Source organism: Empidonax traillii, unplaced genomic scaffold (assembly GCF_003031625.1).
Source record: "Empidonax traillii isolate 1590-97213 ecotype Southwest subspecies unplaced genomic scaffold, ASM303162v1 scaffold242:size1152717, whole genome shotgun sequence".
Taxonomy (NCBI): domain Eukaryota; kingdom Metazoa; phylum Chordata; class Aves; order Passeriformes; family Tyrannidae; genus Empidonax; species Empidonax traillii.
Genome location: NW_020955435.1, coordinates 1,127,418 through 1,151,233, shown reverse-complemented (window position 1 = coordinate 1,151,233; position 23,816 = coordinate 1,127,418). Strand labels below are relative to the sequence as shown.

General features: G+C 39.6%; 1 protein-coding gene across 1 annotated transcript in view; it reads left to right on the top strand.

Annotated features, from left to right (window-relative positions):
• The first annotated feature begins 207 nt into the window (after positions 1-207).
• The window catches only part of LOC114059793 (dedicator of cytokinesis protein 2-like), a 142,467-nt gene continuing 118,858 nt past the window's right edge, over positions 208-23,816 (top strand). The window contains exons 1-13 of the mRNA XM_027888641.1: positions 208-329; positions 1,156-1,280; positions 3,861-3,959; positions 5,226-5,298; positions 5,377-5,480; positions 7,694-7,877; positions 7,974-8,071; positions 9,383-9,472; positions 9,719-9,819; positions 12,344-12,478; positions 16,311-16,419; positions 22,703-22,773; positions 23,419-23,525. Of these exons, the coding sequence (XP_027744442.1) occupies positions 224-329; positions 1,156-1,280; positions 3,861-3,959; positions 5,226-5,298; positions 5,377-5,480; positions 7,694-7,877; positions 7,974-8,071; positions 9,383-9,472; positions 9,719-9,819; positions 12,344-12,478; positions 16,311-16,419; positions 22,703-22,773; positions 23,419-23,525 (1,402 nt within the window). The 5' untranslated portion in view covers positions 208-223. The remainder of the gene's footprint in view (positions 330-1,155; positions 1,281-3,860; positions 3,960-5,225; positions 5,299-5,376; positions 5,481-7,693; positions 7,878-7,973; positions 8,072-9,382; positions 9,473-9,718; positions 9,820-12,343; positions 12,479-16,310; positions 16,420-22,702; positions 22,774-23,418; positions 23,526-23,816) is intronic.

Genomic DNA, 23,816 nt, shown 5'->3' with positions numbered 1-23,816 from the left:
AGTTTCATCTGCAGGAAGTGGGGAAAGTTAATTCTTATCCCTGCTTTGCTGGGTGGAAGAGGAAATAATTTTTGAAGACAGATTATTTTTTTTTTGCCTACCAGAAATGTAATCTTTCCCCTCTTTTTTTTTTTTTTTTTTTTTTTTTTTTTTTTTTTTTTTTTTTTTTTTTTTTTTTTTTTTTTTTTTTTTGCTCTTAATAGGTGTCTGGGTGACTGTGAAAATGCTTGTTGGAGATGTGATTCAGGCTAGAAAGGACTACCCACACCTGGTAGACAGAACCACAGTTGTTGCTAGAAAGCTGGGATTCCCTGAAATCATCATGCCAGGTAGGAGGTGCTTTATTCTGGAATAGGAAGGGATTTTTTTCCTGTCATTCCCTGTTTTAATGAGCAGCAGCTGCAGCTTTACTTGCTCCTGTGAGTAAGTATTGTTCCAATATTAGAGGCTTATATAAAACAGTGAAATCCTCAGAAAATATTTCTTAGTACTAAAACAGAAAGAAATGAAATCAAGACAGTGAGGGATAATTCTGTCTCCTTGTACATTGTTTTCTTGTCCTTCAAGTCACTTGAATTTTTAATTAACCTTGTTTTTATTGTAACCTATCATTTTCTTTTGATAAGAGTAAAGATATGAATTTACAATCTATTTTTTTTTTATTTATGGCAAGATATTTTCCAACTGTAATCCCTGTCCCTGCAGTGCTTATATTTTTTTTTTTTTTTTTTTAAAAGAAACAAAACAAACCAACAACTTAAACCTTTCCCTCCCAACCTCAGTAAAATTTCGATACTTTTTAAGGTCATACGAATTCGTTGACAGGAGAAAATTAAAACCCGAAGCTCCCTCTAGAAGAAGAGCTGTGAATTTGGGGAAAGTTCCTAATGGAGCATCCACCACCTCACCAGCAGGTGTCGGGGCAGGACGAGAATTGCTTCGAGTCCCTCCGAGAGCTCCTTATTGTCTCGTTCGTCATTACATCGTAGTTTCCCTTTAGCTAAGAACAAGAACTGAAAAAATAAGTTCAGATGGAAAAGAATACATTTTTATCTGTTTCGCTGCAAGAAAACTGAGATACTTGTGGGAAGTTCGGTTGCTCCTTTGCCCTCACAGCATTTTAATTGATTTTTAACCTTTTGATTTGTTTTTTAGGAGATATAAGAAATGACATATATATTACACTGCTGTATGGAGATTTTGATAAATACAATAAAACAACTCAGAGGAATGTGGAAGTGATAATGTGTGTCTGTGATGAAGAAGGAAAAACGTTGCCAGTAAGTTTTCTTCTTTTTTTTTCTGTATGAAAAACATACAGAAACATGAGTTGCATTTTTGAAGTGAGACATAACTAACTTATACATTTTTATAAAATACCATTATTCAAAGACTTGCTGTTCCCTTACTTGTGTCAGCTTGTGACAGACAAGTTTTATGTTGTTTAAAATGATCTATCTATTAAAGCCCTATAAATGTCTTCCATAAAACTGTAACAAGGAATAACATTGAATGACCTATTTAAGCTGTGCCAAGGAACAAATGCTGATTCTGACAATTACTGCATTCTTACTCTGGGGTTTTTCTTGTGGAAATTCCCAGAGGAATTCAACTTGCACATTAAAATGTTAGAAGTCCCGTTTCTGCTAATAACAAATCCTTGATTCATGCCAGGATTTGTGTCATTGTCCCTTGAATTAAGTACGTGGCAAATAATGAATTAAGTGGCAACAATCACACAAGTAACATAAATGTTTACATTGTCTTTTTGCTTGTCTATTCCCATTTTGAAGAGCTTTTCTTTTCCTCAGGGTTTGTCACCAGTTTGGCATTCAGGGGGATTTTTGACCTTTCATTTTCTGAGTTTTGTGTTGTTGTGATGGTGAGGATGAAATCATAATGACACTTCCTGAGACAAAATAAAGATGGAGAAACTCACCGTGGTTCACAACTTGCAGAAATGTTTTTGTGACCTAAAGTGCAACTTTAAAGCTTGAGTGAAGAAAATCCCAAACCCACGTAATGCTTAAGGTCCACACAAATTGGAACCCTGATTGCAAAACACCTGCTTGTACCTAAGGCAGCCCCCAACCATGGCTTGCATGCACACAAGTTAACTCTGTTCTGTATTCTGTCTAATCACAGTTAATATGCTTAAAATTCATGCACACCAAAGTATTCCTTAAAGAAATTAACCTATTACAATGCATTAAATCCTGCATTCCCCTATTCTGTATGTTCAGTTCTGCGAATAGGAAGAGAAAGTGGATTTGCCACATGGTCTGTGAGCTGTAACACCACATCAGCTTTCTGTGGGTCAAGTGCCTTAGACATGTTCAAGCAACGTGTTGAGGACTTAATTGAAATGTTGTTGAATGCAAGTAATAAATCAAGTAATTGGTTTTCCCTTTTAGCACCTAAAAAACTCCCAACCAATAAACTTTCAAACCCATGAATTGATATTAATTTCAGTGTTTCCCATTATCCAGAGAGGAGGTCACTACACAGCAAACTGGCTCTGTTCAGGTACCAAAATAGTTCCAGTTGCAGAACCAGCTTTGGTTTTACTGTTGTGCAAGTGAATGCACGGGAGACATCCAAACAAGTGGGTGCATAACCCTTGAACAATCTCTGCTCAGGCAGATGAGACTCAGCTTTCTGCTGTTAAATCACTGTGACCAGACAGTACAAATCAGCTCCAGGTATCGGCATCACACCCTGCTGCTCGCAGGGCACCCTGGTGTTTGAAGCAGCCTTCTGAGATTGTTTGCTTCCTTCATGCACTTCAGGCTCAGCTCTGATGCCTGGTGAGGTGTCAGGGATCTTGCTGCTCCAGTGATCAGCATTACAGGTCAGCCAGCCCAGGCAGATGCAGGCCAAGTGAGTTCACAGAGTCACTGAAAAAAACTAAATTCCTAGGTTACCACAAATTTTGAGCTTGACCAAACCTTTAACTTGGGTCTTAGTTCTGATAGTCTTTAGAGAGTGGGAAAAATCAAAGTGTTTACTGTCTGTGCCTCTATAATGTTCAGTTTGGAAGGCAGCTCTGGTGGCAGCCAAGCACTGCTGAGATTCTACTGGAATAGAGTATTTTAAAGTAAATGGAGAAAAATAATGGAATAATGAAGCTAGATTTTTTTTTTCCCCCCTCTGTGTGTTTCTTGAACTAACTGAGATGATGTCTTGGTTACTTAATTTCATCAGTTGGAGAAATCAAATCTATTGTGTTGTTCCTCACACCGCTCTGCTTAGAGTCTGCCGTGTGACCCCAGCAAAATGCAATTACACTGGCCCTGCCCACAGATCAGGGGAAATGTTTATTTCCTTTCTGTTCAGAGGCTTGGAAAATGCTCTATGTTCACATCAACGCTTCCCCTCTGTTGGTGCTGTCATTGCTATTTAATTTTAAAGGAGGCCGTATCTAAATTCAAAGCTGCTGGGAGGGCAGGATGAAGAAGAGCTCGGGCTGGGTTGGGTTGGGCTGGGCTGAGCCTGATCCTGGACTGATGCTTAGCCTGATCCTGAGCCTGGACTGATGCTTAACCTGATCCTGAGCCTGAACCTGGACTGATGCTTAGCCTGATCCTGAGCCTGAGCCTGGACTGATGCTTAGCCTGATCCTGAGCCTGGACTGATGCTTAGCCTGATCCTGAGCCTGGACTGATGCTTAGCCTGATCCTGAGCCTGGGCTTGGCACGGTCGCTGCGTTGAAGCCACATCCCAGAGCCGGGTGGGGATTCCCAGCTCGGGACTCCCGAGGGGAGGCTCTTTTCTGTGGTTCTTCAGTTTTGCTCAAGCTACAAAAACCCCCCACAAATTAACGAGGCACTAAGCGTTGTTTTCCCCCCTCTTTTTGTCAGAACGCCGTCTGTCTGGGCGCGGGGGACAAGCCCGTGAGCGAGTTCCGATCAGTTGTTTATTATCAGGTCAAACAGCCGCGTTGGATGGAGACGCTGAAGGTACGGCTGGGACACTTCTCACTCTTTTCACTTCAGGGTATCTCAGGCAGAAAGGTTGCACGGCATCAGCTTTTTCTAAAGAACATCTTGGCCCTGATTCAGCTGAAGGAAGGAGCCTTAGTCATACATCAGTTATTAGAGACACGCGATCACCGAGCCCTGAAATTTGGCCTAGAAAATGATGTTGAGATTCTGTTCAGCAGAACAAATGAGATCATCTCAGATAGCCTCGTGTCCTAACGGGGCTCGTCAAAAGGTGAAATATTGCATTTGTTTAACAACGGAGATGAGGATCTTCAATTAAGAAACAAACAAACAAACAGGGCCAAACCAAAACCCAAAAGGAAATGCCCCACCCACCCCCTCTTATGGTTTTAGAGAGAAAAAAAACTGTGTTCGTTTTCTTTAAGGGCACACTAATAATTATCTAATCAAGTTTTAATTTCTATGGTTGAAAAACGCCCAGAAGCTGCAAGAAATGGTTCTTATAAAGCCTGTGTGAGACTTCCTAGCAAGGATAATTTTTTTTCAGACAAAATAACCATGTATGACAAGTTCTGCAATTATTACCTAAAGGTGTGTTGCTGTGATTGTGCAGCAAAGAGAGGGTATGGAAGTGTAATTTCCAACAGAAGCTAATTTGTTGTTTTGAAAACATTGACTCATTCTGTTTATTGCTTACTGTACTTGTTCCTTTTGAAAATTATTCTGTAATTCAGACTTGGGCACAGAACCAATTGCAGGAGATCCTGTTGAAAAGTGTAGTTAACATGGAGGAGTGTTATGTAGTGAGATTTGTAAAGGGAAGTTATGAATGGACACAAAACGGTGCAAATCATGAAAGTTCAGAACTACAAACCTGATAACAGGGAAGTTCATGCTTTTTCCTACATAGTTGGCCTTTTTGTGTTGTGTGTTTGCCCTAAAGTTGCTGCACTAAGGCACTGGAGAGTTGCTGTGATTTCACTCAAGGCTTTGATGCTAAATTTAATAATAAAAAAGTCTATTTATTTTACTAGAATTTTCATACCTTTTTTGCTTGGTTATTAAACTAGTCGTCAATTTTTGTATGAGAAATGTGACAGTTGCGCAGTGCAGCTGGATAATTCTGTGGTTAAGGGGGTAAAACTTGCAGTGGGCTTATTTTCTAGCACCCCAGCACCTGTGTGCATCAGCTGTGTCCTGTGCTTCATGTCCTTGGTGTGTTATACTTCGAGCAAAGTCTAACAGGTCCTTCCTACCTGTTATTTTCTGATTTCACAAAAGGTAGCAGTGCCCATCGAGGACATGCAGAGGATTCACCTGCGCTTCATGTTCAGGCACAGGTCGACTCAAGAGTGTAAGTAGGGAATTTTTACTGTAGTGAACTTAAATTCACTGGTGAGCAGCCAACTGAGAGCCTTTCTCTGCTTTGCAGCCAAAGATAAAGGAGAAAAGAATTTTGCCATGGCTTACATAAGACTAATGAAGGAGGATGGAACAACCCTGCAGGATGGCATCCATGATCTGTTAGTCCTAAAGGTATTGGCCCAAATTTATTCTTTTTTTTCCCTCACAACGCACCTTTTTTTTTTTCCTTGTTTTTTTTTTTTTTTTTTTTTCACTTTTTTGACTGCTTTGTGTATTTACTTAGTGATACATCGATTTTATTATCCTATCAAAGATAACATATTTTTCCTCTGGAAAAAAAAATGGTGTAACTCCTCCCATGTTCAGTAAATGTTGCTCTGAATTTCAGTTAGAAAGTATTGAAGAGCAATTAGAGATGGTTACTCTTAGAACTTTTTTAACTGATATTTTTGGGTTTGGCCACCTGCACTACAGAGAAAGTTACTTTGAAGCTCAGCACCTGGGTGGGTGCCATTGCTCTTGCTGAAGGGAGGGAATTGTTTGGTTTGTTTGAGATCTTGGTCCCATGAATAATCTGGGAATGCAGTGTTAGGGAATTGGTTGTTTGAAACTGCTCTGTGTAGGGGGTACAAAAGTAAAAGCTTCAGGAGATTGATTTTGGGTGTGGAGAACAGTTTTGACTGGCCCTGGTGGGACACAAGCAGCACCTTTGGCTTTGTGAGCTGAAGCGAGCAAATAGATGTTTCTAGACCTTGGTTTGGGTTCCCCTCCACCTTGGAGAATGGTGTTTAGCAGGAACAGAGAACCAGAAATCACTCCCAATACAGAAGAAACTTCTCAGGGCCCTTTTGAGTCAGCTAGTTTGCTGTAATATCAGTAGCAAGATGCATCCAACTAAATCAAGTTGCCTAGGTAATCCAAAAAAAGATTGATGGCAGTATGTAGTTATTTATCTTCTCTTCATTGAAAATTGATAAATACTGAGACTGGAAGGAAAATAACTATCACATATGACAGGGTGGTTAATGTTGGTTATGAAATTCCACCTAATTCGTTTCTGCATCAGCCCAGTAATTTTTTCTAAAGTGACAGCATGGATGAGAAATGCTAAACAGAGTTGACCTAGTTTATGGTTGTGAAAAATAGACAGATTTTCTGACATATGTTTGCCTATTCTAGTATTAAAAGCAGTAATTGTAAGCTGTAAGTGTTTAAAGCAGTCATACGTCTGTCCTCTCAAAACAAGTCATTTGAAAACTGCCAGTTTTAAAGAGTGTACTTTATTTTTAATGCCTTCAGGCATTGGATCTTTTTGAGAGACTTTTGGATCAAAATTTCAAGTATTTTCCCCATTGTCTGTCTAAATTGTCTCAAAAAAAACGGAAGTCAAGAGTTTCTTTTGGTTCCAGAAATTCTGAGAAGTACTTCTATGGCAAGCTTGATACCATCAGAAATGTTAGTCATTTTTTTCTGGTTTGCTGCATAAGGATTTTGCCTCTTGTCTAAGTCTCTTATAGTCAATTTTTAACTTTACCTCTTGTGTTGATAGGAAGCAGGAACTGTACATCTGTGGTCACTGAATCAGATAAAACCCTAAGGCTTTAAAATAGGTTTCTAGATTTTTGGTTTTGTAACTCCTTGTTTGTGCACAAATGTAGACTAAAGGTCTGCAGTGGAGTCATATCTGTCACGGGCTTGTAGCTTTATCTGACAGCTCAAACTAGTCAGGGAAATTTTCTAGAATAGTTTTGTTAAAGCAAAACTCAGTTCTGCAAACAGTGAGGAACATGATTTTTATTGCCTTGGCCTATTACTTTCCTGTCTGGGGAATAATAAGTTGAGACACAGAAAATATGTGAGGGTTTGTGTCACAGAACTTGATGAAACAGAGGAGGGAAAAATACCTTGTTGGCTCTCTGGTTCTGTACCGTTCATCCTACTGAAAAGCACAAAGAGTGTGATATTTGTCACTTAGTTACTGCAGTGTATTGTCTGATTTATAATTCAATCTTACCATGCCTTAATCTTTTATATTAAAGGTCCAGTCCTCAAGGTGATACTCAATAGTCTATTGTGTTCCATAGGTATTGACATTTCAAGGAGAGATTGGCTCTTGCTTTTGCTCTGCCAGTGATGTCACCCCTCACAGTCCCTCAGTGCACCTTAAAACACAGACCTGTATGATTGCAGGGAAGTATTTTCCCTGCCTGTTCACTGCAGCCTTTTTTTCTGACTAACAGCAGGAGCCTCACTGGGACTTGAGGATCCTTTAGTGAAGTTCACAGAAACAGAGATTTTTGTTTACTCCTCCAGAAAACACCCAATAAGCCTTATTTTAAATCCAGTGGCTTGCAGCACGTAATGGCTGGTATGTTGTTTTTCAGGGGGACAGTAAAAAAATGGAGGATGCTGGTGCTTATCTGACATTACCTTCTACACGTCAGCACGTGGAAAACAAAGGAGCAACCTTGGCCAGGAGCTCGAGTGTGGTGGGGGGGCTCTCGGTGAGCTCCAGGGATGCATTTTACATTTCAACCCTTGTTTGCTCTACCAAGCTGACTCAGAATGGTGGGTATCTTCTAAGCAGGTAGTTTAGAGAGAAGACTTTTGCACCAGTTCATGAATCACTTTCAGTTTAATGCCTGTCCACCTGTTTTCCTTCAGTGGGCCTGCTGGGTCTCTTGAAGTGGCGGATGAAGCCGGAGCTGCTTCAGGAGAACCTGGAGAAGCTGAAGATTGTGGATGGAGAGGAAGTTGTGAAGGTATATCTTTAAACACTTATTCCAGTAACAGTTATTCTCTGTGTCCCTCCATGCCCCGGCCAAGTAAACGGTAAATAGTTTCAAAAAGAAAACGAAACTGGAGGCTCAGTTACAGCAAACGCTGGAAGTGAAAAAGCCTGATGGATACACTTTGGTTTCTGATTGCCATGCAGTTCAGTGCCTTTGGCAGGGAGAGTTTGTGAAGGGCACGAGCAAAGCTTTGCAGTAGAGGGAGCAAAGCTGCAAACACCTGGACAGGATTATTCAGTGCTGTCCAGCTTTTTCCTACTTATTATTCTCAAGTACCTCTGGTACTGGCTATGGGCTGTGGGGATTTGCAAGATTATTACCAAAACTTGTCTGCTTTGACTGGTAATTAATTTATTAGGATGCTTTTCTGCTTTCTGTTATTCAGCTGGAAATTTTGTGCCTGAATGGAAAATTCAATCCCAAGAATATTATTTTTGAACATTGCTGCCTTAGGCAGATACATGTATGTGATGGGACGACTTTTGAACATGTGCAGAAAATTTTATAAATAAACTTGATAGGAGATAAAGGCAATAATGGTAAAAATATTTTCTACAGTCTCTGTTCAGCTGGTTGGTTTTGTCTATCTGAAACATCACAAACAATTCCTACTGCTTTCTTTGTAGTTCTTACTGTTAATTTACGTGTTGATATTAAAACCAAGATGTTTTATGTACCCAGTGAAGCACTTTAATGAGTATAATGTGAAAAAAACTTTGTTAATATTTTGGAAAATGGAAGACACTATTACATTTGTATCCTTAAGTATAAGCATTAGATGCCTCTGGAGAAAAGGAAAGAGAACTTTAAAAAAAAAAAAAAAAAGGGGTAGATTTTTTTTTAACCAAGGATTTGTGTCCCAAGTCACTGGGATACTTTCCTTTGATTTAAAGCAGGCTTTGAATCAGACCACAGAAGCATGAAGAGTTTTTTTTTTTAATCATCATGTATATGTGAAAATAGCAACTACTAATCTGTGTCACTAAGGAAGGAGGAACGCAGTTTTAGAGAGTTATGTCATTTATATAATATTTTTAGCTTTTCCATAAGCTTTGAGCTAAGCATGTATTATTGATTGCTCATGTGTCTGAGGATGTAGGTTCTTAAAATTAAAGAAACTAGAGCCTAAATCCCTGGAAGTGTTTACTGAATTAAAGTGGTGTTTTAGTAAAGGTATTAAAATTCTAATTTGAGAGAAACCAAGTCTACTCTCTGAAAAATGACTTGTGAGGTTTTCAAGTTGAATTGGTCACCAGTTTGTCCTTTCTTGTTGTTCTTCAGTTTCTCCAAGACACGCTGGATGCCCTGTTTAACATCATGATGGAACATTCCCACAGTAATGAGTACGACATCCTTGTCTTTGATGCACTGGTAAGAATCAGCACCAAGGATTTCATTTGTCAAAGTAAAGAACTTTAGAAGTTTGAATGAGCAATCAAGTGGCTCATTTCAGGGAATTAGTCTTTAAATCACTGCAGAGCAGATGGAATATTACTAATTGACTGAAAATCAAGTTTCTTTAAAAACTCTTAAACAGTGAATTATCAGAAATATTTCAGAGGGCTAACATTTACATTTGAAATGTGACTGTAGCTAATTCTGTCCTTGTCTGTTTAGATCTACATCATTGGGCTCATTGCAGACCGTAAGTTCCAGCACTTTAACACTGTTTTGGAAGCCTATATCCAACAGCATTTTAGTGCAACACTGGCATACAAGTAAGTTTGTTTTCCCTTCTTTTTCTTTTTCCTAAACCTCCAACACCACATTAAAGAAAGTAAATCCTGTTTGTGACTTATCTGATGTAATTAATGGTGACTGCTGTTTGGATGTTGCTGTTTGCTTATCTGGAAACGAACCTGCCTCTGAGACACGTGTGATTATAACTGGAATTATTGAACAAATAGCAAGTGATTTGGGGTTAAATGGTTCCTTGGCATTTGTTGGTGAAATGATTCTTTGGCACTGAATTCTGTGGTCTGGATTTTGCTGTGTCTGAGCACTTCACCTGTATCCTGTCAAGTTTATCAGAAGATACTTTAATGCAAAGCCTCTCCCATCATATCCTCGGCCTTGAGCTGAAAAACCTTACATGAGGACTTGAGGATGTTCTTAACCCATTTACAGAGGTTTCCATGTTTTTTTTTTTTAACATCAAGCAAACTCAAGGGGGAAAAAAAATTCTTTGGGAACTGTCAAGTCTTCCTATGCATTTCAATCTGATGTTGCACCAGGAGGGTTTCAGTGCAGTGAAGTGGAATTTTGGTATTTGTTATGTGCTCTGATGTGAAATGGAGTTTTATCATTTGTTACATGGTCATGCCAGTGGGCAGGTAGACATGCTTGTGGTGGGGTTTTTTATGTGTATTTTTTTAATTTTTGGAGCTTCCAGATAATGCCCAGAGAGGAAGACATGGATTCATGGAAGAGGGTAAAAATCATGGAGACATGTTATACAGTAAATTTAATCCTGGACTCCTACTTTGTTTAGAAAAGGGTTTTGCAGATGATTGTAGGATAAAGTGGCTGAATTATGAAGGAAGGGAACATCTTCAGTTAGTGCTGATCTTGGGGAAGTGCTCCAACAGGACGGATGTGGTTTTATAATCTACCTGAAGTTTTGTTCTGGCAGCTTAATGGGGTGGCAGATTGAAGCAGAACTTGAATTTGGGATATGAATAGTGCATGGAAGACTTGAGCTGCAGGTTTGGAATAGCTGAGGATATCTTCGAGTCCTGTGCTGAATTGGCATGTTCTAACTCAACAGCAAATGTCACACAAGTCATGCACTTGGACAGGAATTTGCTGGAGTTGAAAGGCAGCAGAGCAGAGCCAGCCCTTCCTCACATTCCAGGGAAGTTCAAGTTGCATTATTGGGCTCAGAAAGCTCAAGGGCAAACTGCATGTCCTTCTTTAATCCCCTCCCACTCCATACGTAATTAGCACATGTCATTTAATGTGTAGATTAATACTACAGTGAAGGAAGAGCAGGATGGGTACAGAACCTCTCAGAACAGCCTTATTTGCATCAAATATTTCTCAGACTTGCCTGGCTGGGAGTTGCTGCTGATTTAATCAAGGTAGTACAGGAAAAATAATGATGTTTAGGATTGTTCCCCACATCAGGAGTTTTCTTGGCATTATTGGTTCCAAGCACATCATGGAAGATTTACTCTATTTCGAGAAACATTTATTAAATAAACAAGTAGCTGAAGGTGGCCTAATTCCTTGTTAGGAAGGAAATACTGTGTCCCAGACATATTATAACCATATTATGCTATGGTCTGTTGGCCAAAGTGTTGGAATTCTGTATTTATTCAGCTCCTATTTATTCATCCCTTTGTCCTGGCTTTTATGGAGTTCTGGGAGGATTTAACATTGACCACCGAGGGACCTGCAGTCAGCTGCCCCTAAATACAAATAGGATAAACTTGGTTACAGCTCAGAGAAGATATAAAAAGGAGGAAATGGAAAGACACACAATGAATGTAATGCCCAGAAGGCTGAGAGGCTGAAATCACAGTTAGGCTGGGGATATGTATTAGTTGCACAGAGAGAGAGGGAGTTTGGTTTTGTTTGTTTAGGGTAGGGGATAGTGAACTTCCATTTTTGTAGTGGGGGGAAAAAAACCCCCAGTCACCCAAATCTTAGTTCTTACAGCGGCATTAAGGTCAAGATTACATCATTAATGTTGGTTTAATCATTTAAGATGATTCTAGAACTCTAAATTAAGAGCCTTAGTTTCAGGTGAAGTTTTGCATTTTGTGGCAGGTTGTGCGTTGAGCAAAAAGTTGCTTTTGAATACAAAGTACGAAGCGTTTAAATAAAATAAAGAAGCAAATATTACTGTTTGCTGGAATGCTGTAATATTTACATGCAGTTAATTCAGAGCATGCAGTGGTGTTTATTCACTGCTTGGTGGAGGTAGGCAGAAGTAATATATTGTGTTACCTTCTGCATGTTTATTACAAACTTGTATAAAAGTGTTTCCAGGATTGTGTCAAGTCATGCTGCTGTTTGGAGATTTCACATTTCTTTCTTGTTTGTGCAGTTAAGAATTGGCTGTTTACACTGACAGAATTTGTGCAATATAAATGCAAAAATACTTGCAGTGCTTCTTGGGGTGTGTGCTTGACTGAGCATGAACATTTACTTAGAGTGGGCAAACAAGTTAAAGAAGTTAATTTAAAAAAAAATAATAAAAAAGAAAATATTATTTAAAAAATGGTTTTTTAACTTCAGGAAATTAATGACTGTTCTGAAGACATACCTGGATACTTCCAGCAGAGGGGAGCAATGTGAGCCTATCCTAAGAACTCTGAAAGCACTGGAATATGTTTTCAAGTTCATTGTTAGATCAAGGACATTATTTTCACAGTAAGTACCCAGGCTACTGCCATTTAACAAGCTGTCTAATGTCAGAAATAGAAGGAGACCTGAGAAACAGAAAAAGCAGAACTGTTTTTAATTTTACAAATAAAACATAAAACTGGCAAGCTGCCTAAGAGATATTGGCATTGCTGAGATATTTTCTGGAGAGGGAACGTTCACAAATCTGCTTTCTGATGCTCAAGGTAAGTTCCAGAGTTGTATTTAGTAGAAGCAGCAGGTTTCAAAGGGTGATTATTCTTTGTGTCAGGTGGCTTGGCCTAAGACCAGTGGATGGCCAAACGTTGCAACAGATGGCTGGAGGCTGGAGACTCGTCCTTGAGAACACGGTGTTCAGCAGCTCAGGGGGGGCACAGAGCAGTGCCATTTTCTGCAACTGAATTTGGAGTTTCAGATCTCCAGTTAAGGAATTTGCAGGGAGGACTCCCTGGACTGGGTGTGTGTAGCTCAGGCAGACAGAGTAGTGTAGTATTGACAAGTGGTGTTCAGGTTTAGGGAAAAAGGAGGATGGGAGAATGAAGGAGGTGAAAACTGGAAGGAGGAAAACTACACGTCCCCATAATTCACCTGGCCCTTAAGGACTCACCATAAACCACAGACCCCTTTCCTCCCTTCTGCTTCATGTTTTTCCATTTATCCTTAGCTGGTTTTCCCCTCATGTTCATTCTGATGTCCCTTTGCCATGTGGTTTAAGGAATGCAGTGGTAGAAGAGAAGCAGTGGCCAACTCAGGTCTACAGGTAGAGCAAGTGGCTGGATGTTCTGTTTGTGGTTGGCATCCAAAAGAACAGAAAGATGTTCTGTTCTTTTGCTCAGCAGGAACTCTAACACAATTTTTCTTTGTTATTCCATTGCCCATTTCTTTAAAAAAAGAAATCCATGTAGATTTATAGTTTTTTAATACTAAGTCTATTTGATGAATTATTAATTTTTGGTTGAAGTAAGAGTAGATTCAGAAGGTAATTGCTGCTGGTAGATAGTCCCTTAGAAATATCCTTGCCTCTAGGAATTTCCTATTTATAGGTGGGTACAGGTGAACAATGTGTGAAGCTCTGTAAGGAAGGAGATGGTGCTCAAGGGAACAGAACTTGGTTGGCAGTTCAAAAGCTTTATTTTATATTTTTATAAGAGGTGTCATGGCAAAAGGGGACACTTGGAGTCATGGGGAAGGAAGGATTGTGCAGGGGATTCTGGAACATTTCCTCTGTGGCTGAAGGTCAGAAGGCAGGAGTTTGGTTCGGGGACAGCTTCAGTCTCCTTTTTAATCTCTGGTGTACATTGGATAATGTGTCATAAATGAGGTTGTTGCAGCATGTTGCATATTCAGGTGATTAGCTACACGTATCTGCTGCTACTTAACTAGATCTGAAACTCGAAATTCATTGGGCAATTATTATTATTTTAGGCAGTAACAGCTCCTCCAAAAACAACCAGTGACCAGAATCCCCTGGCACTGGATATCCAGCTACAGCTGCTGGCATCCAGCTTTGTCCACTCGATTCCCTGTTGCCAGACTGGTCCTGGAAAAGAAGAAAATACCTAAAAACCTGGAGTCATATATTTTCTTTCCATAAGAAAACTTAGGATTTAGGAAAGTACTTCACTTCCAAAGGTTGGCATTAAGCTTCTTGGAGACATTTTGAATGAAGGTGTTTTGGAGATATTTTGAATGAACAGAGCAGAGACAGATCTTTCAATCGTTCTCTCTTGGTTTGATGGGCTGCTTAAAAAACTGAGATGCCTTTTTGAAAGGTAAGAGACGTTACAAAGCAAAGATTGTGTAGGAAAGAGCTAAATTAATGACATGTAACATTAGACATAAAATGGGAGACTTTTTGTCTCCTTGTCAGGCAGATACATTGAAGTAACCAAGTTCTACTTTAATCTTCATTCGCTGGATGCTATTGAAACTACAGAGATCTAAGGAAAGCAATGTTCTTTTGCCTGCACTCAGCAAGGTTTGCACAACACAGAGTCTGAAAACATCAAGTGTTTGTTTTCCTCCTTTCCTTGGCCTACGGTTGTTTGTGGTGGTAAAATTCATGGACATTGATGGAGTTGTTTCCAAGCAAATGATTGGTTATCTTTCAAAATTTGCTTTCAGAACAAGTGACTTTAATTGCTTTATCTCTGCTGTTCCGTGTGCTGTGTAGATATTGTTCAGTTTGAACACAACTCTGAATTGTTTTCAAAGCCTCTAAAGCATGACCCCTCCCAGATCTGAGCTTCTAGAACTCAGTAAATTTAAATTGAATTGAAATATAACAAAGAACATGCTGTCTGAATAGAAGCTGGGTGATTAGTCTGGAAATAGAATCGTAGCTCTACTTACAGTAAATTTAAAAAGCAGGTTTGAATTTTAAAAAGAGTGTTTCACAGATGATGTGTGATGCTTCTGCCTCCCTCCTTGTCCCTCAGGTTTAGTTAAGGAAACTTTAAATTTCCACTTGCATAAAAAAATATGTTCAAGACACTCCATTTACTTTTGTGGCAACGTTGCGTGGTCAATAAAAGCTGTATCAGTACATTAGCCAAGTAAATTAATGAACATTTAGCCTGAGACATTGTTACATTGTTACAACTTAAATGTACTTTGCTCCCATTGAAAGATAATTTTAAATTATTCCCATATACCACAATCTCTACTGTGGGAGAAAAAACCAGAAATAACCTGACCAAAACCTGAGCTCCTAAAATACCACCTGATAACAAATGAGATGATTTTCTATGTAAGTGTGCTTGTCCTAAGACTTATATATTTCAAGGTGCCTTTCAAATGTGATTTTTCTGTCATTTTTACTCAGCTTTCACACCTCAGTAGGGACATCCCTCAAGCAGAGTGTACTGTATACATGTATTTTTTGTTTCTTCCTCTCCACACAATATTTTGGATGCTGGGAGTTGATTTAGCAGCTTTGATTTTCACTCGTTGTAGCCAAAAACTCTCAATTTACTATTAGTTCTCCTCAACATCCGTTTCACATTGAAAGGGAAAGCACACGACTCTGGACTACAGGACTTTAAAGGGATTTTTCCCTTCTGATGGAACAAACAGAGCAGTGAGGGTACAGCATTTGGTTCACAGTGTCCTCTTCCCATTTCAGGATTCTCTTCTTGCCTTGGCTTTTTTGATTGTATCTTGTTTTCCTTTATCTTTTGACAGCTGTTTCACACAGCTAATTCCACGTGTCACCAGTGGTTTTACTGTTTATTCAGGCAGTGTTTAGTATTGATGGCCAGTATGAACAACACAGGAGAAATAAGCTGAGAGATTCCAGCTTTGGGACAGGGAATGAAGGAATAATGGAGTGAGCTCAACTGAAATGCACTTTTAAACTTTTAAATGTCAAATAGAGACTTTTCTTTTCTTTTTTTATTTTTTTGTTTTCTCCAAACCAGACTAGTTAATGGGACCAGTAAAAATAGCTCTTTGAAAAAGTGGCAATAGCAGCAGAAGACAGAAATAGTGATAATTTGTGAAGAATACTCTGGAGTAGCTCAGTTGCAGAGGGGAAAAATAATTTTTTAATTTTTTTTTATTTTGCATATAAGTCACTTTGAAAGGGAAATGGGTTTTAGAAGCTCGGATCTGGGAGGTGTCTTGCTTTAGAGGCTTCAAAAACAATTCAGAGTCGTTATGTTGTGTTCAGACTGAACTATCTCTACACAATACAGGGAACAACAGGCATAACCCACTGGGGAAATATCTGGACCCAAAACTGGATCCACTCCCCAAATATATATTTCAAGTCAAATCTGTTACATCTAGTATGATGAAACTTTGTGATTCTGAAAGGGTAACCTGCTGCATTTCTCAACAGATTGTATGAAGGCAAAGAACAGACGGAATTTGAAGAATCTATGAGGAGACTCTTTGAATCCATCAACAATCTGATGAAAAGCCAACATAAAACTGCCATTTTGCTGCAGGTTGGTGTGTGCTTGGAAACCAGTTGGGTTTGGGGTTTTTATTTGTGGCCTTTTAATTTTTGTTCTTTTTAAATCGAGGAAAAGGCGCTCTTAGGAAATTTATCCAATATATCTCTTTTGTAATTCCCCTTTATTGAAAGACGAAGTTGTCCAATCAAATTTGAGGCCTAATCTGGAAAGGTCAGGAGGAAATACTTTTGTAGAAATTTTAATAATGTAGTGAGTGACAGAACCAAAACAGAGGTACTGGAATCTGTCGAGGAATCTCATGATTTGAAGCCTCCAGTGGGACCTGAATATTTAATTCTTAAGTTTCTTCAGACAGTCGTGAACATTTTTAGCTTGAAAAGTAAACTTTATCATGTCAGCCTTTTGGATTTAGGTTATTTGAACAACTGAAAATAGGATCAGGGCTTCCCATTGACATCAGTCTTCTTTATTCTGACACTTTGGAATCTGACCTTTGAAAGAAAACTGGAAAAGGAGCTATTAACATCCTTAATATCAAATAATTTGCATGTATTTCTCTAATAAAATAGAGAACTATCAAGGCTCTCTATAGAGTAAAAAGCAGAAGATTTGTTGGGCAGCTGGAATATTAATGCTTCCTACATTCTTTATTATTATTAGGCTTGAATTTTCCTAAATTTCTGTGTTTTGATTCCTTTTGCTATGACTGAGACCAGAAGGGGAACCCAGGGGAAAAGCCTGTCTCGAATAAAACCTCAGGTGCCTGACCTTGAGATCTGTGTTCTCTGACACTCTGCATGGAGTGTGAATGTGCAACTGCAAAAGAGCCAAAACAGTAAATGCTGCTCTAATTGTACAATGCCACGATTACAGCAGTATTTTAAAGGCATTTGAAAATCAATCAAGTACATTCTGTTATTATTTGATGATTCTGTAGAGGCCTTCCTGGGAGTAGTTGGTACAGTGAACGCTGCATCAGAAGCAGGAGGAACTTGGGGAGAACAAAAAGCATCTCTGAAGGAACACTGAAAGAGTTTCTGTAATGGTGTTTGCTCTTCTGGTACTTTTGCTATCAGTGTGTTAACTGAGAATTGGATTTTGGATGATGCTCTTTGGGAGAGCCTGGATCTCCAAGTGGGTGCGTGGGATTGCCCCTCTGTGTTTCCTCTAATGAGCAGGGGAGTTTCTTCCTGAGTGACAAGACGTGGTTGTAGGAAACAGTTTTGCTTCCTTTTACTGCTGCTGGGGCACAGTGATGGGTCTGCAAGTGTGGATGCTGCTTCTGGAATGGCTGGTGGGTGTGTTTTGGAACAGGTGCTGCTGCAATGCCAGTGGCAGGATGGCATTAAGGAATCCTGGCTGTGCTTACCCTCATTTCCATATTTGTCTGTTTAATGTTATTCTGAATATTACACCTGTTTAGCAAAACCATATCTTTGCTGATGCTTATAAGCCTTGAAAATAGAAGTGAGCAGCTCTTAGAAGGACTACAGAAAAGAGATCTGTGCTGATTTAAAGAGCATGTAAGTGTGGCTCAAAGGTAGGCTGGCTATTGAGCAGCTGTGCTCTGCTCAACACCATATTGAAAATTAAGATTTTGGTTTTCTAATGAGTGCTGCCAGTTGTGAAAAATGGGTGCTATTTATTCATGAGCATGAAGCACTACTGGGGTTTTAGGTATCTAAATCTGTACCAGGGACCATAAGTTTGCTTTTTAGCAGGAACATTTTATGGCAGGTGTGAAATACTGTTTATACTGATTATATCCTAACTTTGCTCTTGTTCCCACTCCTGCTGACTCATACAGCTGTGTCTCTGGAAGAAGCCTGCAAAGAGTTTGCTTTACACACAGTAAATAAAACCTACTGCATTAATGTTATGAAATCCCAACAGGAGAGGCGTGGAATGAGAAGTGTCCCATTGTAGTTCAGTGCTGGCAGCTGAAAATGAGTTTATCGGGGGAACAAAAATAAAATAAGGGTCCCCCCACTTCATGATGAGCTCCACAGGCATGTCAGGCACAGCTCTCCCAGCAGACAGTGTGTATTTCTGTGCCTGTTTGGGGGAGAATTCCATTAGGATACTCCAGACTCCTGCTCTGGGAGGTGGATCCGGGCCAGAAAAACTGAGATAATTTCTGGTGAGATGGAAGAGAAAGGAGTAGAAAGAAATTCATAAATCTGCCTCTCTGCCTAAATGCAACACTGATTTCCCTTGGGGAATCTGAGATGACAGTGATAGATGCTGTGGTAGTACAGCTTGAGCTTTGCAGAGTAAGGCCCAGGCAGTTATTCAGTGGCAGCACAGACACACAGGGCTCCAAAGGTGATACAATCCATGTACCCAGAGAGGAGAGTTCAAAGAGTCTGCTGGAAAAAATAGGGGAATAATCAGCATATCAAAACAGCCTTAAATCTGTCACAGTGCAAATTATCACTGATATGAATTAAAGTGGAACGCAGATTGGTAGGACCAGTTGAATGTGTTCAAGCAGATTATGGTCTGGAGATAATCAGGGAAGAAAGTTTTAGGAGCCCTGAAGAAAGTTAAAGTAATTGGGTTTCTCAGGATGTTGAAACTTAAAATGAACTAATTTGCAGAACCTTGGAAAGTGAAGTTTTAACTCTTATTTCATCCTTGGTTGTCCAAAAACTTGTAAGGTTTAACTGTAGAAGATTTAAAGAATGATTTTGAAACCTGAAATGCTAATTAGTCTCTGCTAATTTTTATTTTTATTTTTGTTTAACGTGGAACTCAGTATTTTAGTCAGTAGTAATTTCCCCGTTGTTTTTACTGATAGAATCATACTCAGACTTGTGTTGAATATTAATTCACTCAGGAGAAGATTGTTTATAAAATCTCGTGTTATATGGAACAGCCTAGTCAGTGCCAGAAGCACTTTTTATTCTTTCAATTTAACTTTATCTCCTGAGCGATATCTTACTTCCTAATCTGTTAAATGCTGTATAAGTTTACAAAAAGCTAAAGATCTAATTTTTCAGCCCCTTGTTCTAAAACTGACTGAAGTGAATAAAGGCTTTGACTTATTGTAGTGCCTGAGCCTTGAGGAGGGTAAATCTCTAGTTCTATTTCTCGGTACTGTAAATGTAAGCTTGGAGCAGCTGAAGGCTGAATTGTTAATTTCTTCTTGGTAAATTGGAAATCCATGTTAATCCAAAGGAGATTGGGAGTATTATAAATTCACCAGTACAAGTGTCAGTGTGCATGTGAGGGCTAAAGATTCCTTCTTTTTAAGAGCTTTTCACAGATCTTTCTTGCAATTATTTAAAATAAACATTTCCAAACTTACACTGCCTTTCTGGTGGTAGCAATTCCCAGATACTAGACTTTAACCTTTCTTTAATTTATTTTGGCAGGGATGATGTTACAGCTCTGCTGCATTTATGTTTCTTCTCTGTAGCCATTGCTGATGGATTTTGGTAGTTTTTAGGGATATGTTTTCGTGAAGTCTGTACTTCTGAGGGATGGATGGACTCCTTGAAATCTGGAAATCTGAAAATAACTTTCCAGAACCTGAAAACAGTCTGGTGAAGGAACGATCTGTGGGTGAGAGAGAGTAGGGACTTGTCAGTACCTTATTTCCTTTCCCACAGCACTCAGGGGGGAAAACCCCAACATTTCCAGCAGATGCATTTTGTGCCTGTGCAGATCCCCTCGTATTTCCGGGGAATAAAATCGGGTGCACGATTTTTAAATTTCAGATTAAGCATTTTCAGAAGGTTACACTGTTGGCTCCTGACTTGCAGTCTGTGCCTGTGCCCTTTCAGTGACCAGCCTGTGCTCTCAACCTTAATTTACAAATCAAGCCCCAGCTCCTTTCCCAACTGTTCCGTTCCCCGACTGCCACACCACGTTTGACCTCCAGATGGTCCCATCTGCTGCAAATGTCAGCTCTGCCCAGCCTGCTCCCAGGCACTGATTTGAGAGAGCACAACTCCCAACGCTCCGTGGGATCTCAGAAACCTTGTATGACGTGTTCTCAAGGTTACTGGAACGCAGGGAGAAGAAATTGTGTGCGGCATTGAAAAGAATGAAGGTGATGTGGTATGAAGACGATTCCTTTCTCCTCTCATTCTTCCCACACGGTTTTGACCCACCCATGTCGCTGCAGTAGATTCTAAGAACTTAAATCTGTGCATCTCTGAACAGTTTTTATGAGAGAATAAAGCTGGAAAGGCACTGATGGTGAAGGTTTGTTTGTTGTTTACAATGGGGGCTGGCACAGTAACTTGTTAAAGTTGCCTTGATAGCAAGTAAAATTAGATTAAGAAACAGGGCACCAATGATTTCTTTGAATGTATTTTTCATCTCAGGGGTATTCGAATTTCATGAATATGTATAATGTAACGCTGCAAAAGAGGGCAGCTAAAAATAAGCTTGGGCAGGAGTAAAGGTTAAAATAAATTTAACAGTACATTGTATATGTAAGAAATAATTTTCTGCAGTGCTGTGGGTTTATCTGTATCCTGCTCAAAAAACTAATCTCTTAAGGTCTGAAGAATACAGAACATCTTCTACTGCTGACTAGGAGGGTTTTATGACTTCATTAAGGGCAGTGCTCACTTGTGTCCACAGTGCATCATTTGAAGCAATTATTGCAAATGAAACTTGGGAGTCTGAAATAGTGCAGGGATATACTTGTTATTGTACTTCAGTTGGTGCTGGGGATCTGCAGAGGAGTGGGAGCTGTGTCCTTCCCACTTCCATCCTTGAACAAGTGTGGAACAGGGAATATGAGAAAGGCAGAGCACAACAGATCAAGTGTCTGGAGTGCAGCTTGAAGTATTCCGTGGCCACTGGTGGCCCTATCCCTTATCAAACATCTTTCACAGTAACTGTTAATTGCTGTAAAATGAAATTCAGATGCTGCTGCTGTACAGTGTCTTCAAAAAGTATTCCTGGCTTGAAGAGTGACGAACAGCACACTGCTGAAATAAAAGTGGAGCCAGGATGAGTTTCTAGCTCATCACAGGTATGTGTTTTAAACAGCCCCAGGGTCTCATAGTCTTGTTTAAAAACAAACACAAGCAACCAAAAAAAAAAAAAAAAACCCCAAACAAAAACAAACCAAAGTTTTTCCCCCAAACTTGCTTCAAAAACTAATAATGGCAAAGATTAGTAAAAGATATAATCTCTTTGTTGAAGTGGCAACACCTTTGAAATGCTCCTTTGACCTTTCGAGTGTGGGAAGAGATCTGCAGAGGAATGACTTTATCTGAAGGCATCTTAAGCCAGCACTGAGCCACTTTGAAATCCTGTATACACCCTTGCTGCAGACTAAATTTTTTTTTTTTTGATCAAGATCTTAACAGTTCTTTTTGTTTATTTTTTTTGGCTATTACAGTAGAAGCTCATATAAATAAAATGATATATTTATGGTGTCTGAAAGGTCTAAATGAGAGCCAAAGACAGTAGTGTTCTGTTTATTCTAACTTCCCTGCCCTCAGTAAAGAGATGAAGTTTTTAATAAGAAGCTTGCTGTGTAGAGGTACAGAAAAGTACTGAGCCTGGATCGGCTTCTATCAGATCGGTAATAAAAATTTTCACATCACTGGAACTTGGTTTTCAGTGAAATGTTAGCAGGAATTTACACCCTAAAACTGCACAATGAAGTACTGAAAGATAGACTTTATGGAGATAAACCTTCAGATTCTGAGCCTGCAAATGGCCTGCTGACGTGTTCTCGTCCATGTAAGAACAGTAAAGTGTCTCTTTCTTACCCCTGCCAGGGTAAGGTTTGATTATCCCGCTGCATTGTCAAAATAAACCTCAGAAATTGATAGGAGAAAGTAAACCATCCCAAAGCTTGGCTGCAGATGGCTGGCTGGGGACAAGACACCCCTTCTCTTCTAGGAAGTGTAGGTTTGGGGGGAGTGGATGACTGTTCCTGACTTCTGCCTCCCGAGTGGCACACTCTGGGGTGGAATTGATACAAAGTATGATCAAAGAGCTGCTTTGATCCCTGCTTGCTTTACATATTTGCATCATAACGACACTTTTTTAGTGGCCTGCAAAGAGAATATTGTCTACAAAGACAATCTTTACCCTTCCACTGGTCTGCAGAGAGAGTATGATCCATTTGGTACTGATGTATTTAAGTTCCTCTGCGTATCCTCAGCACGAGGGCCCTCTGTGGTGAAAATGATGTTCAAATGTGATGCAAAATTTCAGTCTGAGGAAAGAAGCCCAAATTTATGAGTGTGTTCTGTGTGGATTTGTTTGTGTGCTCTGGGTTGTTTCTGTGCATGTAATCCTACATTACCATGATCTGTACATCCTTCCATCCCTCCAGGTGGCTGCCTTGAAGTACATCCCGTCGGTTCTTCACGACGTCGAAAAGGTCTTTGATGCCAAGTTGCTGAGGTGAGCAGCTTTTGAACACCTCCCAGATGTCAGCAGTGAATCCTTACTGGTCAGTTAAAACAGCAAAGATCAATTATGTCACTAATCAAGAGAGTGGTAGAACTCTGGGCACACATTTTTGACAAGGAGTTGACACCTGACTGAAATAACCCCAGAATTCATTATGGTGCCCCAATACTTACACATATTTTGGTGAATAACATAAGCAAGTGGAACAATCTATTTTCTTATTTTTCTCTTCTTTCCGCCCCCCCCACTCCCTACAATAAACTCTATTCAAAAAAACCAAATCTGATTCTAGCAGTTTGAAAAAGGATCTTTGTTTGTCAAACCAAGATAAATTACCTCCACCATGCAAAAAAAAAAAAAAAAAAAGGAAAGTAATCAAGTAAATGGAAAGTAGTAAATATCTGTAATCATGGCCAAAATCTACTTCATCTTGATCTTTTTTCTTTTGGAAGTTTTCTTTGTAGCAGGATATTGGTCCTTTGTCAATATTTGTCATATACAAGTAAACATAGGTATTAAAAAGTGATAAATGTTTAGAAATACGTGGCCTTTTGCTCTGCCTCTCTGTCTTTGTTTACACATGATGAATTTGGATTCATCTGCATGATATTTATGGTGCTTTTCCTTTCCATGCAGCCAACTCCTGTATGAATTTTACACTTGCATTCCACCGGTGAAGCTCCAGAAGCAGAAAGTGCAGTCCATGAAGGAAATCGTCCGCAGCAACCTCTTTAAAAAGCAAGGTAAATATAAGATACCTTCAAGGCTTCAAATAAACAGGTGTGAAAGTGTTGATTGGCTTGTGTTTTTTGCAATTCATCGTGTAAATTGAGTAAAATGAGTGCTGAAGGGAGTGTGAATGGCAGGAGTGTGAGCTCTGGAGAGGATCCCTCCCTTCCCACAGGGTGGCTGTTGGGCACAGTGTGGTTGCCAGCCTTGGGCACAGGACAGGTGGGGCTCACAGCAACTCTGAGGGTGGTTTTCCTGTGGGGCAGTGGTTGGGTGGGTGAGTTGTAGGTCCTTTGAACCCGTTT